Source organism: Lactuca virosa, chromosome 5 (assembly GCF_052849685.1).
Source record: "Lactuca virosa cultivar CGN04683 chromosome 5, Lactuca_virosa_CGN04683_v6, whole genome shotgun sequence".
NCBI lineage: Eukaryota > Viridiplantae > Streptophyta > Magnoliopsida > Asterales > Asteraceae > Lactuca > Lactuca virosa.
In genome coordinates this window covers 277226777-277241403 of record NC_136430.1, presented here as the reverse complement: position 1 = coordinate 277241403, position 14627 = coordinate 277226777, and the positions used below count along the sequence as shown (strand labels likewise).

At 40.4% G+C, this 14627-nt stretch overlaps 1 protein-coding gene across 1 annotated transcript; it reads left to right on the top strand.

Annotated features, from left to right (window-relative positions):
- The first annotated feature begins 9451 nt into the window (after positions 1-9451).
- LOC145115706 (histone H3.2-like) lies at positions 9452-10052 on the top strand. The gene has a single exon (XM_079052059.1). It carries the CDS (start codon positions 9534-9536, stop codon positions 9942-9944), a length of 411 nt encoding a protein of 136 aa, XP_078908185.1. The 5' UTR covers positions 9452-9533; the 3' UTR covers positions 9945-10052.
- The last annotated feature ends 4575 nt before the right edge of the window (positions 10053-14627 follow it).

Below are 14627 nucleotides of genomic sequence, written 5' to 3'. Positions count from 1 at the left end.
AGACCGCCCATACTAGGCCATTGCTAATTCCATTCCACTGGTCTTTCAAATTTACTACTCCACTTCTAATTACCTGAGATTCCCACATGTTGAAACACACCTTTCCAAGGTGAGACCTTCAGTAACACCATGTCGCCGGCCTGAAACTCCAACTCGGATCGGCGCCGGTCGGCATAGACCTAAAATCTGGCGTCTCATATTGATCTGATTCCCTAGCAGACCGCCCATACTAGGCCATTACTAATTCCATTCCACTGGTCTTTCAAATTTACTACTCCACTTCTAATTACCTGAGATTCCCACTAGCACACAGAATTGCAACCCACATGTTGATGTCCAAAACTTTTCACTTGACCGGACAAAACAAATATTCCCTCGACAAAAGGCTAATCCAGATGATAACAAATCCTATGGATATAATGAACAAATCCGGACAAACTGGGAGATAAACCTTCTAGTGCTGAACAAAAAACTGCTTCCTTTATCTGATGAACCAACCTACCGCTGCTGAAAATTTTGAGCCCCACACAGATAGAATCAACAAAATGCAATCACAAGAACCTGATCTGCCCTCAAAACTGAAGCCATCCTTTAACCCTGAACGTTCTACCGACACTTTTGGCATTCCTATTCCTTAATTCAATTCTTACCAAAACAAAGACCTTGCACACCACACTCACGATTCCAAGCGCGAGTTTCCCCCAAGAGCCAGGTCGACACATAATTCACAACCGGAGATCCAAGGATCTACACTTGATTCTCCATAAATTTTCTAGTTCACGGCAACCCTTCACTAAACATGGACATAAAGATCCCCAGCCACCATTGATATTGCCAGTCTCACACCTAGGCCAGCCACCAGGTTCTTAAGAGTCCAAAAGACAAGGCTACCATAGCCTAAGCATCCCTCTGCACCACTCACTGCCCACATGACCATTCCTAATAAACCAAGATCCATTAATTTGACCAAACAGCCTCTACCAGGTCCCACCTATATTGTCATATACACACGGGCTTCACCCACAAATCCTGCCCAAACTAGAGCTACACAGACCCGACTCCGCTTCGGATCCCAATGGTCCTCTACCTGAAACAGAGAAACGATCTCCAACAACCTAACTGGCGTGCCCAAGGCATGAATTGATCCCCCTTTATACTTACGACCCCCCCTCATTACTTGTCTACCTCAAACTGTTGAATGCGACGATCCCACCGTAGTCTTACAACACTTCATCCACCCATGGTCACCACCCATGGTCTATTGACTGATGTACAAAGCAGTCTATTCTCACCATATACCATAACAAACAAACCACATACACAAATACTCATGCCTGACCCAATCAGCCTCGGTCTGGAATACCAGGCATGTCTACGATGGGCCCAGACATCCTCGGGATGGAATGCCCTCATATCATAAGCACATTTGGTCCAATCAACCATTGGGTTGGAATACCAAACATGCCTATTCATGCTTCGAATCCCCCAAATCCTTCGTTAAACCATGATAAACAATGAGGTTTTAACACAACCCTCACCTTGGATCCATCCACAAGCCTGCTATTAATCATAGCGGAAACGTTGACCGGCTGTTGGAAGTTTCCTGAACTCCCAACTTACACAACTTCAGCCCAAACAACCACTTGTGTCGCTTCCCTCTTGACTGGGATGTGGAACTTACTGTGGTTCCATACCCGAGTCAGCTCCCAAAGATTCTGATTGATTCTCCTCACTTGGATTCGCCGAAGCTCTCCCATCCCACGAAACTTGTTGGATTCCCAATCCATCTTATCCTCACGAACTGACTATGACCTGCGCTTACCAATAATAGCGTTCCAATACTAATCGATCTCGACGATTGACCAACTTCTGAATTCCCAAAGAATACTCCCCGAAATCCTAGCAAGTCTGATAATCTCAATCGCTTCTCATGATACTGCACCAAATCCTTAAGTCTTTTTTGTTGGCGACTAAAACCATAGCCCTTGCTGTGAACTGACAATCTTTAACCTAACTCCTCATCCTCGAATGAATCTCTGGATTCTATCCATCCACAATCCCTTGTGATAACAAAATTCCCCTGGCACTTCCAAAGACCTAACTTCTCATGCAACGGACACCACCATTTCCTTGTTATCGCTCCTTCTCTAACAATGATAATGAATGACCCCAAAGGTTCTCTTGTACAACTGCCGGTCCTACCTGAACGAATGATACCACATCCGAGCTTTGACTTTTTTGATGAGCTAATCCCGCTACCTTGACCATAAATCTTCCAACCCATATCCAGAACTGGATCCACCAAGAGAATCAGAACGATCCATTGAACAACTGAATCCTGCCCAACAAGATATGAACCACCAATGACTCATGGCATGCGAAATGGCATATGAAGGTTCACAATACATAAATCAGGAAAAACAAAGAACTAACCCGAAGATACCACTTACCCATACCCAACAAGATTCTAAGGCAGATACAATACCGATCGAGAACAATTTAACCATACTATCATTATAGAATTATGGCTCAAACTACATACCAGAGATTTCTTGCGGCTCGACCTTGACCTCCTGAGGAACGATGAACGTTGGAACCTGGACTCCCTCCACCCCCAAAGCAGGGCAGCTGGACCGGAAATGACCTGGTTTGCACATGCCCTCTTTCCCCACACTGGAAACACTTGAACCTGTGACAAGCAAATCCATGAGTTCCCCCACACTTGCCACACACCTCATGATTCTCCCGAATCCCAGTACCCAGGTTAGCAGCCTCAGTCTCCTCGCCCTATGATGAGAGAGCCCTCTTCCTCTTCCCTAGTGGTGTTCCCACAATCAGATCTCCTCCTTAATTATCCGCACCTCTAACACACTGCAAAGCTGCAGTTTGCTCCTCGAGCCTGGAAAAAACCATGTCAGTGATCCGATCTACAACACCAGCCAATTCTTCTTGCAAGATCTGAAAAACCTCCACGACAATCATCTTCCGCATCTGATCAACGGACAACACCGGCCTATCCTGACCACTAGTTCCCGATCCTGATCCGGATCCCGCCTCCAATCGACTCGATATCACCATAATGAACATACACCAGGGAGATATCAGATGAAACACATATCATACCAGGGGAGCCAACTCCCAACAAGGCCCTAGGGGTTGTGACATCTTTGCTACGCGTACGGGTCCTGTGCTTTCAGTAGTACGGGCCCATACTACCTTCCACACCTACCCGTATTTGTCTCAGAGGATCATCACAACAACCCTACCAATACCGCACACTAACATACTCATACACTCTATCCTCGCTCCCTAGAGGAAGGCTAAACATAATGCATCTGGCCAACTGACCCCACGCAACTCACCCTGCCACTAACTGTCACACGACCCTCCATTGGTGCTAGATAATTATCGCATTAATACAATCACATGTCGCACAACTTAAACAGTCTTAAGCTAAAAGATTCAATATTACAACGGTTGGACTCATACAAGAGTTGCGCAGCAGGACCAAATCCCTTATCATAAGATCGTTTAACCCATGTAGCATGTGACTTAGCGTATTCACACAATAGTCAGTTCATACGCGAAAGAGTCCTACAACAATCAATCAAGTATTCTATAAGAGATAAGGCATCATATATCAGGCAATTCTATCATATAATTCCTGAAGATCCCTATCCTGATACTAGCATGTTGTTCTGACATATCACAATATCAATAACAGTATGGTATTTTGGGGTCTACTTACTGGCTCCGACTGATCGTACACATTGCATCCTCCTTGAATATTTTGAAAACCATTTGAAAATCATTTTAAAAATCTTTTTCCTTAGTTTCAGACTGGATTCTCACGATTGTTCCTCCAATTCACTCAAACCAAGGCTCGGACACCAACTTGTAACATTCATAAAATTCTTAAAAATTTTAAACTTTTAAATAAACTCAAAAACCATCATCGCTTACAAATTGTTTTCAAAATAAGTTTAACATCAGAGAAATCCCAAAATCGTGAAACAAAACATGAGGAGGTGCATGATCACGCCTTCGCCTTCCTGCGATCCTATGAAGTACCTGAAACATAATCCAAAACTGTAAGCCCAAAGCTTAGTGATTCCCCCCAAGATACCGATACATAATAAATAGCACAAATATAATAGCAACATGCAATGGGTCCACAACTAACATATTGGATTACCCCTAAGCCCACAAAATAAGTTTGGCTTGCCTCATGGGCCCACAACTTATGTCTGGCTTGCTCCCCGGTCTGATCAGTCCTCATACTGAATACCACTAAGCCCTCAGTACGAGTATGGCATGCCCTTACCGACCCTCAGCTCGTATCTGGAATGCTCATGAGCCCTCGGTATGAGTCTGGCATGCCTTCCCTGACCCTCAGCTCATATTTGGTATGCTACAGGGTTTGTTGGCTACAACACGGAGCAATACAAACTCAACCCAACCACACAATATGTCGACATATAATATATAATAACATATTCAGATAAACAGATAATATCACAGGTAGTCTTACAGATCTACCAGACTAACATATCAATATTAGCATGTATATCAATCCATACTCAACATATCAACAATATCAAGTTATCAAACCAAAGGGTCGGCCTTGGTGCCTTCGACCCGAAAGTATGGTCAGGAAAACTCACCTCACAATGTCGAACCACACTGAAAACCTCTGGCTGCTGGTTCACGAAAAATCCCAAACTATCACAACAAACAAACATCCAATTAACAATTGGATTACCATCCTTGACGAAGGATCCATACTTAGGGTAAATGTCCACTTTACCCTTTCCCTAATTGGACCAAGGCCCAATGTCCAATTTTGATTCAAAAGGCCCAAATTACTTCAAGACCCAGGAAAATTGGGCCCAACTCCTTATTGGGCCTTATCCTAAGGTTCAACTCTCCAACTGGCCCAAAACACTCATACTCAGAAAGTCCAATAGGGCCCAAGACATTCAAGCCCAAAAGGTGGCCCAAAACTCGAAGCCCATACTCAAAAGTCCACAGACGACGTACGATGGGAATACACCGGAGGTACGCAGGGGCGTACGCGAGCCTCACATTGACCACCATCGGGGTGGCAGACCGAGTACGCGGGGCGTACTCCTCCCTACGCGGGGCGTACCCTCACAGATCCCACCCAGAAGTCTACTAAGTGCTTAATGGCTTAAGCACTTAAGCCCATATTACAGATCCATGGTCCAAATGCACCCTAGAGTCATAAAGCCTCCAACTTTATGACTTTACACGTCCAAAAGTTCTTAATACAAGGTCTTAATCCATTAAGACCCTTTTTCCAAATGCATGAGACACTCCTGACCATTGGGACCTCATTTTTATGACTAAGGACCCTTCTTAGGGTCTAGAAGGACAACTCAAAACGTCTAAAATCAAACATGCACAACAATAGGACTTTTAGGGACAAGAGAACATCATTAAGCTACCAATATGAGATTTAAGCAAACCAAGCATAAATGTAGCAACTTTTTACCTTCTGGAGCTTCCCAAGAAGATGATGGTCCAAGATATACAAGCTTGCTTTCCTTCCTTGACTCCTTGATGCGCTTCCTTCTCTTTTAAGCACATAAATAACACACTTTAAGCTCCAAAAAACTCACTTATGGGGGTTAGGGTTTGCTAAGAATGGATTAAGGACTCGGAGGCTGAAAGAGTGAGGCAAAATGATCCATAAAGGTGCTTAAATACTCTGCAAACCCTAAAAATTAGGGTTTCATTCGGACATTAGTACGCCCAATGTAGATATGTGTATGCCCAGTGTACTACTCATGCTTCCAAATATCACCATTTTGCCACCAGGGCTTCTTAAGGCTACATCTTTATAATCCATGGACCCAAAATGGCGTAATTAAAAACCAAGGAAGGATTTGAAAATACCTGAAAGCCCGAGATGTTACATTTTTAAGGTCAGATGTGTAATCAACTTAGTTCCAAATTTGGTTAATACATGAATTTAATCTTTCTCTCTATAACCTCCTTCCATTTGGCAACCTTAGGGCCTACCATGGGTTCCTGATAGCTGGTAAGTTCATCATGGTTTACCAATGACTCATATTCATCAATAATATGCAACTCATAAATCTCATGTGTATGACATACTCTATCAGATCTTCAGAGATGAGGTAGAGGTATGCCAGATTCCTCAGTAACCAGAGCCTCAACATGTCTTTCAACCTCTTGTTACGAGCTAGTGCCAACATCAGGCTCTTCGTTGGTAGAATCTAAAATTTATTAAAGATCAATCTGGATCCCACTAACCTCTTTGGATATAAGCTCCCTCTTCTAGAACAATGTCATTTGAGCAACAAACAGTTTGTTTTTGAAGGTTTGTAAAATAAATACCTTAAAAGATGTATCAAGATGTCCAACAAAGTGAAATCTCTTTGATATGTGTTCTAGCTTGTCAAGAGCTCCACGATGAACGTAATCCTCACAGTCCTATAATTTTAAATGTGATATCAAGGGAGAAACCCATGTCCATATTTTAGAGGGTGTCTTGGAAACCTTCTTAGTTAGTACAAGTTCAAGGACTTTTCTAACAATCTTCATGGCATTATTCCATAAACTATTTGGAAGCATGGTACGACTGATCATGAACCAGATCAAACAGTTATTTGTTTCTCCTTCCAACTACATCGTATGTGGTGGTGTCCGATATGGATACAATTTTGAATCGATTTCATAATTAATTGGATGATCCATAGACTTTTGACTAAGATGATCGATATCCCTATATGAGTATCTTATCCTTTTTCTTACTTGATTATTCACTTTATTTTAGAAAGCTATGAACACCTTGAAGGTTTCAAACTTATGTTTAACCAGAAAAACATGTTCATACCAACTAAAGATAATGAAATTTGTCTAACCATGCATTATGGTCGATCTGAATGGTCCATTAGTATAACCTAACTCCAAAAGATACATGCTTGACTAAGTGGTGCTCTTGGTCTCTATATTGATAAACAAAACTTGCTTTTATCATAAGATTCGTAATGACTTCCAAAATCCTATCCACCTGTACTTTTAGTAATACATTGTTGGTTTATAAAATAAAGCATATAATTGCACTAATACGTCTTATCCAAACTATTTTGATGTAGTTGAATCAATATTGAATTGTTGTGTATTAATTCATAGATGTCACGATATTGTTTTGCTTTAAAAATAAAGTAAAATTTTAAAACAAATAACTTTATTCAAAATCCTAGTAAAAATATCTCAGAAAATAATGTTAACATCAACAAGTTCAATATAAAACCATAGATAAACACAAGAAGAAGTGTGTGTTTCCTAATCCTATAAATGGCAGTGGTTTGCTCTTTGTCCATGATTAGATCAAGTTCTTTGTGTTTTAGCTTTATACTTCCCTTAAGTCTATTCACATTAATTACAAATGTTAGTATTGCATCATGTGTTCACTACTCATGAGTTAGAAGTAAAGTGTTATGGAGTTATTAATATACTTGAAGTGCCATGCTATTTGGATTGTAGCTTCTTTAGCTCCTTCAGATATCTTGGGCATTTATGCCTTTTATGCCTCACTTCCTTATAATGGAAACAATATATCTCCTTAATATTCCCTGATTTTGGTATCTTAGAAAAAAATCTCCTATGAGAAGGTTTGTCCTTTTTCTCTTGATGCCTCCTTTGGGAACAATTTTGTTAGAAGTTTTAGCAGTCTTAAGTTCTTCATTTTGCATGCAATGCAACTTCATAATAGATACTTATGTGTTCTTTTTGAAAAAAGTCTGAAATAAACAGATCATAAGAACTAGTCAGTGAGTTGAGGACAAGTTTTTTTGCCAACTCCCAACCGACTAGAAAGCCCAACTTATAAAACTTGCTGATGTATCCTTTCATCTTAAAAAAGATGGGCATTAAGGTTTTCTCCCTCATTCAACTTGCATCTCATTATAAATTTCACGGTCTTGGATTGATCCTGCCTAACCTACCCTTAAAACATGTCTTTAAGCCGGATGATCATGTTATATGCACCACTATGAACCAAGATCTTTAAGAGATCGGGAATCATCATGCCTAACATAAGGCTAGCCACCTCTTTTGAGTCATTAAGACGGATCTCATAATCTTCTATCTCAGGTATAATAGATCCAACTATAGGATCCATAAGAATTGGTTACTCAATGACATTAATCGTTTTTGAAAAATCATAATATATCTCTCAAGTTTTGGAACCAATGACCATAGTTAATGTTATTTAGCTTGTCCGGATTGAGGAAACTTTGCAGTGCATAATTTGTAGTGGACGAGTTTGTGTTTATAGACATCTATCAAAATAGAGTATAGTTTTAGTCAATTTAAATAATGCTTAAAAATATTTCACAATTAAAATTTATTTAAATAGGTTTAGGACCCATATTTTGCTTTAAGATATGAATAGTTTTGTCGTAATCACACCAAAAAGCTATTTAGGTAGATAATATTGTTTATTAATTTTAAGCTCTATGAAACTCCTATATCTATCGAAACACACATCATCACCACCACCCTTTGCCACCAATAGCACCGTCTACTGCCACTAGCCTTTACAACCACCACCACTACCACCACCATCCGTCACCACAACAATCGCCACCACTAATAAAGAAACCATCATCTTCACTATCTCAACACCACCATTATTCAGAAGACCATCATCGCTCATATCTCCAAGCCCCAAAACGCGAAGTTCTTCTTCCAATGAAAACGTATAAGTGTAGCATTTTAGCCACCAAGGATGCCCCTTATATTTATATAAAAGCCTTAGGTGACCGACTACTTGTTCACAACCTGATAAAATCGGCACTAACCGGGTACAAAAGTCATTTTTTTTTTTTGCAATTTAACCATTAAAATTGGCACTCACCGGATACAAAAGTTTATTTGAAAGTGTTTACCAGTTTCAATGGTTATACTGCAAAAAAGAGAAAAAAAAAAGAAATTTGAAATTGTTTTTTATCAATAGATACAAAATATAAGAAATATTTAGTTTTAAAAGTTTAATCATATATAATAAATAAATACGTGATGAAAAGGAACCACAGAAGATTAGATGAAAAAAAAAGGTGTTATTTTGTTATTAAAACAAAAAAAGAATAAGATTAAATAAATTAAAAAAATCACGTTAGCATTTTTTACAACCATATTTAAAATATCAAGGATGTCTTCTACGAAATTCAACATAAGTTTATAATCCAAGATTTTTTTTTTTTTAAAACACATACCGGTTACATAAAAAAAAAGCACACGGATCGCTATCCGCGTCCCCTAAAAACCCATAATCTAGACCGTCCATTTATCACTTCAACAATCCAACGGACAGATCTCGTTCGCGCCGACTGTTCTCTCCGAAAAGTTTCAAAACTCCACAAACCCCGTCAGCGGCAAACCATTATAAAAAACAGATATCTTCCTCACCAAGTCCTCACAACAATCAGTCTTGCATACACAAAACAAAGCTTCTTAATCCCCTTGTATCTTTGCAAAAAATGGCAAGAACCAAGCAAACTGCTCGCAAATCAACTGGAGGAAAAGCTCCGAGAAAGCAATTGGCGACAAAAGCTGCAAGGAAATCAGCGCCGGCCACCGGAGGAGTGAAGAAGCCCCACAGATTCAGGCCAGGCACCGTCGCTCTCAGGGAAATCCGTAAGTACCAGAAGAGTACCGAGCTTCTGATCCGCAAACTTCCGTTTCAGAGACTTGTGAGAGAAATTGCTCAAGATTTCAAGACGGATCTGAGGTTCCAGAGCAGTGCAGTGGCTGCACTTCAGGAGGCTTCGGAGGCTTATTTGGTTGGTTTGTTTGAGGATACTAATTTGTGTGCCATTCATGCCAAGAGGGTTACAATTATGCCTAAGGATATGCAGTTGGCTAGGAGGATTAGAGGCGAGAGGGCTTAGATATGATTTTGTAAATGTCTTGTTTGCAAATCTGTTAGGGACTAATCTCATGTTATCGTGATGTGTTTGTACTCGTTCTAATTGAAATTATCTGGGTTTCATTTCAAAGATTTTATGTTATTGCATACAGGTTTGAACTACCTGTACATTGATATTTTGCTATTTGAGAAATTTAACAAATTAGAAATCTGCAACTTGTGGTCTTGACATCGAGGAATTTAAATCTCAAGATCCATTTGCAATGGTTGTTAAGTTGTATTTCATGTTTTCGAACATACTGTGAAATAACCAACTTAAATTTGTGTTCTGCAAGTAATGGTTTTGTTTGTTGTGGATTGAGGATGGTGTTCTTATGACTTGGGAAATTGTTGTGGATTTGAGGATGATGTTCCTATGCTCACAACATTTTTGACTATGTATATTTTATGATTGAATCAGTTAAGTTCATGAGATGTGTTGAAGAGATTTATGATTATTGTGTTACAAACTATAAACTCATAGTTTTTCCCAACTTGATCAGTTTATTCATTATAAACCACATTGTTTATACATGGAACAAATTTCAAAAGAAACCTTACTACTGATTCATTCTTCACTGTTAACAGAAGATGATTTACAGAGATTAACTCAACTGAAACCCTAATCTAAAAAGAACACAATATATTGAAAGATATTTGAGAGAGTTCTACACTAAGTGTGTGACTAATTCGTGTGTTATGAGCTCCGGACACCAGTTGACACAATAAATAGCCGGGTCAAAAATGACCCATAGATCCAATGAGGTCCTGGTGTCGAATATCAAATCTGCAAAGAAAAGAACGAATACTACCCAACACAATACAATAAATAACATATCTTACCCTTAAGCTATGGGGAGTGGTGACACATGCTAAAGACATGACATATCAAATTTTTTCTTCCACCTAAATCTTTTGTCATAGAAAATATATACACTTAGATTATGGGAAAAAAATTAAAAAAAAATTCAAATAAAAGATGACCAATCAAAGGCTTCTAATTTAAAAAAATAAATAAAAAAATAAATGCAAAAGGACCAATGACACCCCACATCAAAGAATCACTTCCTCTCTTTCTTCTCGTTCTCGCTGGTGAACCAGCAAGCTTCTCTTAGCGCATCTCCTTAGCATGGTGTAGGGGGTGGTGTTTTGCTCATGCTAACCCTTTGGCAAGTGGGCTTGGCGCCCCCACTCCCCATATCCTCATATGAAATCTTTATGTAAAATTAAGAATATTAAGATTGAAAATGTTATGTTTGTTTATAAAAGGGAAATTGACACTGTAGTATAACAAAGTTTTGGCTTTGTTCCGGATTGGTCATTTAAGTTTTATTTATTTTTATTTTTGCGCAATTAATCCCCCAACTTTCATATTACCTGTCAATTACGCCATTTAGATCGATTTTAGATGGTTGTCCGGTTACAAAGCTTACTTGACAATCCGACGTGTGAGATAAGCTAAACCGTTACTGTAGCTACTCAACCACGTCACAACTCGGTCATCACCTACCTAATAAATGATATCCTCATATAGCACACTCTCGTTACATTGTTTCCTTCACCCGAATATTCAAGAAAAGTTGTTCAACTTAAGAATTCTCTCGATGACTTGCTCATCCTCCACCAGTCGAACGATGAGGCTACGAGGTTCCAATGCCGACAACATGAACTACCCTACCGAATGTGACCGTGAGAAACCCTCACTGCAAAGGACATCGTGGTGCATTGGAAATCCTGGGAGGAGGTTCTTTAACCCTCGTAATAGCTTGGTGAGCTTCCGATCGACCCACATTACTTCTATGTTGATAATCTTTTACTTAATATAAGATTTATTCAAGAAATTAGGGTTTCAAAAACCATAATTAGTCTGACAAGAACAATACGGTAAAGATTACTTGATTAGCAATTATGACATTCTGTGTTTGTTTACTTGATTAATAGACCAAGATTTATTGATTAATAACTATGTCCCGTGCTTATTTAAATGATTCACAAACCAAGCTTATGGAATGCAACTTCTTTGAGTGGATAGATGATGAGTTGGAAGATGGTTACTACAAAACATTGATTTACTCAATGAAGCAACAATTGGACAGTAGAGAGGATCGCTCTGAATTGGGTAAATACAAGACTAAAGTGGTAGAGTTGGAGTTTCTCCTATCAAAGGAGAATGATGAGGTTGAGAGGCTACAAAAGCTCCTGGGCCAGTCAAATAAAGTAGCTGCTAGGTTGAAGCTTGTGATTGTGGTTCTTGTGGTGGTTGTGCTTTGCCTTTGGATGTTATGGAAGTGAAGTTAGTCGGTGATGGGGGGTTTTTGTATATGTCTTAGGGTTAGGTTGATGATAAAAATTCCAACCTACTTTTGGGGGCTTTAGTATATAATTGGTTGATGATAACAATTCCAACCAACTTTTGGGATCATTGTAGCAATGTATGCAGTTCATGAATACTGCCAAGACTGAATGATGGGGCCTTTTGTACTAGAAATGCATGGTTTTGTAAAGTCTTTTGACATTATTATAATTAAAAGTGTCCTTATATTATTATCAATTGGAAAGTGTTTGTGTGTGTGTGTATTAGATTCCTGGACCTTGCAAAAGTACACTGTCTATGTTGTTTACAAGGAACTGAGTGCATTGCATGTGCAGGAATGGACCAAACTACTTTAATAATAACATGGGACCATAAATGTTGGATTATGCAGGAATGGACCAGTTTGTGTCCACTTTGTTTCCCTTTTTATGTGCAGGAATTGACAAAGTAATATAAATGAGGAGCTGTAACAACCTAATTTTTCAAAAGAAAATTTTCATTTTTAATTAGCCAAAATATGTTTCATCATTCATGTAATCCCAAATACAATTGTTTTCAAATTCATAACATCAACAATTTTCTTTTAAAACATCAGAGTGTCCCATGATAGCGACTGAGAGAGAGTGCACGCCACGCCATCAGACCTTGCCCTTGACCGTAGGCTCGGATCTACCTGAAACAAATCCACAAACTGTAAGCTAATGCTCAGTGAGTTCCCCAGAGCATACCCCACACACAATCCATATAACACATAACATATTAGCTATAAAAGCTACATATATACTACATAAGCCATGCATACAACAGATAGGGATGCCGTGGGCTCGTCCCCAGGGTCTTACTTCAGGATGCCATGGGCTCCCCACATGGTCTTACACCTAAGTGCCATGGGCTCCCCCATGGTCTTCGATAGGAAAGCCATGGGCTCTCCACATGGTCTTACATCCAAGTGCCATGAGCTCTCCCATGGTCTTCCACACATACATACCATATATACTACTAGCATGCTTCCTAGCTCAACAAACTATCATACCACATAATACAACTACACCTAGGATGCCACATATCATAAAATGGGCCAACCTTGGTGCCTTAGAACCATTGGTATGGTGAGGAGACTCACAAAATAGAAGAGAATGGGGATTATGGTTTAGCACAAACGTTCTTAGGGTTTGGAGGCTGATGGAAGGTTAGCCTCAAGGTTCTTAAGGAGATTATATAGGGTGCAAACCCTAAAAATTAGGGTTTCTCTTTACAGCTCCTACTCGTCGAGTCGGGCCTTCCGACTCGTCGAGTAGGATCCAACTCCCGCGTCCTCATAATAGCCTCTACTCGATGAGTCGAAGCTCCCAACTCATCGAGTCCCAGCACCAAAACACTAAAAATTAGAAAATTAAATTATTACCTAGAACAGGTGTTACAAATCTCCCCCACTTGAACTAGACTTCGTCCTCGAAGTCTGCCGACCCAAATAAGTCCGGGTAGTGGTCTCGCATCTCATCCTCCGGCTCCCATGTCTATTCGGAGCCCCTTCGGTGCTGCCATTGCACCTTTACCAGCTTCACTTCCTTGTTCCGAAGAACCTTGGTCTTCCTATCTAGAATCGCAACAGGCCTCTCAATGTAGTTCAGGCTCTCATCAACCTGAATATCGTCCAGCGAGACGACCACGGACTCGTCAGTGACACACTTCCGAAGCTGCGACACATGGAAGGTGTTGTGAATCTGGCTAAGCTCATCCGGCAGATCCAAGCGATATGCCACTTTGCCCACCCGGCCCGAAATCCTGAACGGGCCTATATATCGGGGTCCTAGCTTGCCCCTCTTTCGAAACCTGATAACCCCCTTCCATGGTGACACTTTCAGTAGTACAAAGTCCCTCACCTGAAACTCGAGATCCGATCGCCGTCGGTCAGCATAACTTTTCTGACGGCTATGTCGACCCGCAGCCGGTCTCGCACCTGCTGAATCAATCCGGTAGTCTTGAGCACTACTTCAGTGCTCCCCATGACCCGGTGTCCAACCTCGTCCCAACAAACCGGGGTCCTGCATCTCCTACCATACAACATCTCAAATGGAGGTCGGTCGATATTGGCATGGTAACTGTTATTGTATGAAAACTCTGCCAGTGGAAGGTATGTATCCCAACTCCCTCCAAAATCCAACACACATGCTCGCAGCATATCCTCCAATGTCTGGATCGTCCTCTCGCTCTGGCCATCTGTCTGGGGGTGGTACGCCATACTAAAATGAAGCTGAGTGTCCGGTTCTTCGTGGAACTTCTTCCAGAACCTAGATGTAAACCGAACATCCCTTTCAGAGACTACCGACATTGGCCCTCTGTGTCTAGCCA

Bases quoted from the DNA above. Each gene is read 5' to 3' on its own strand.
- LOC145115706 (XM_079052059.1), top strand. From the start codon at position 9,534: ATGGCAAGAACCAAGCAAACTGCTCGCAAATCAACTGGAGGAAAAGCT.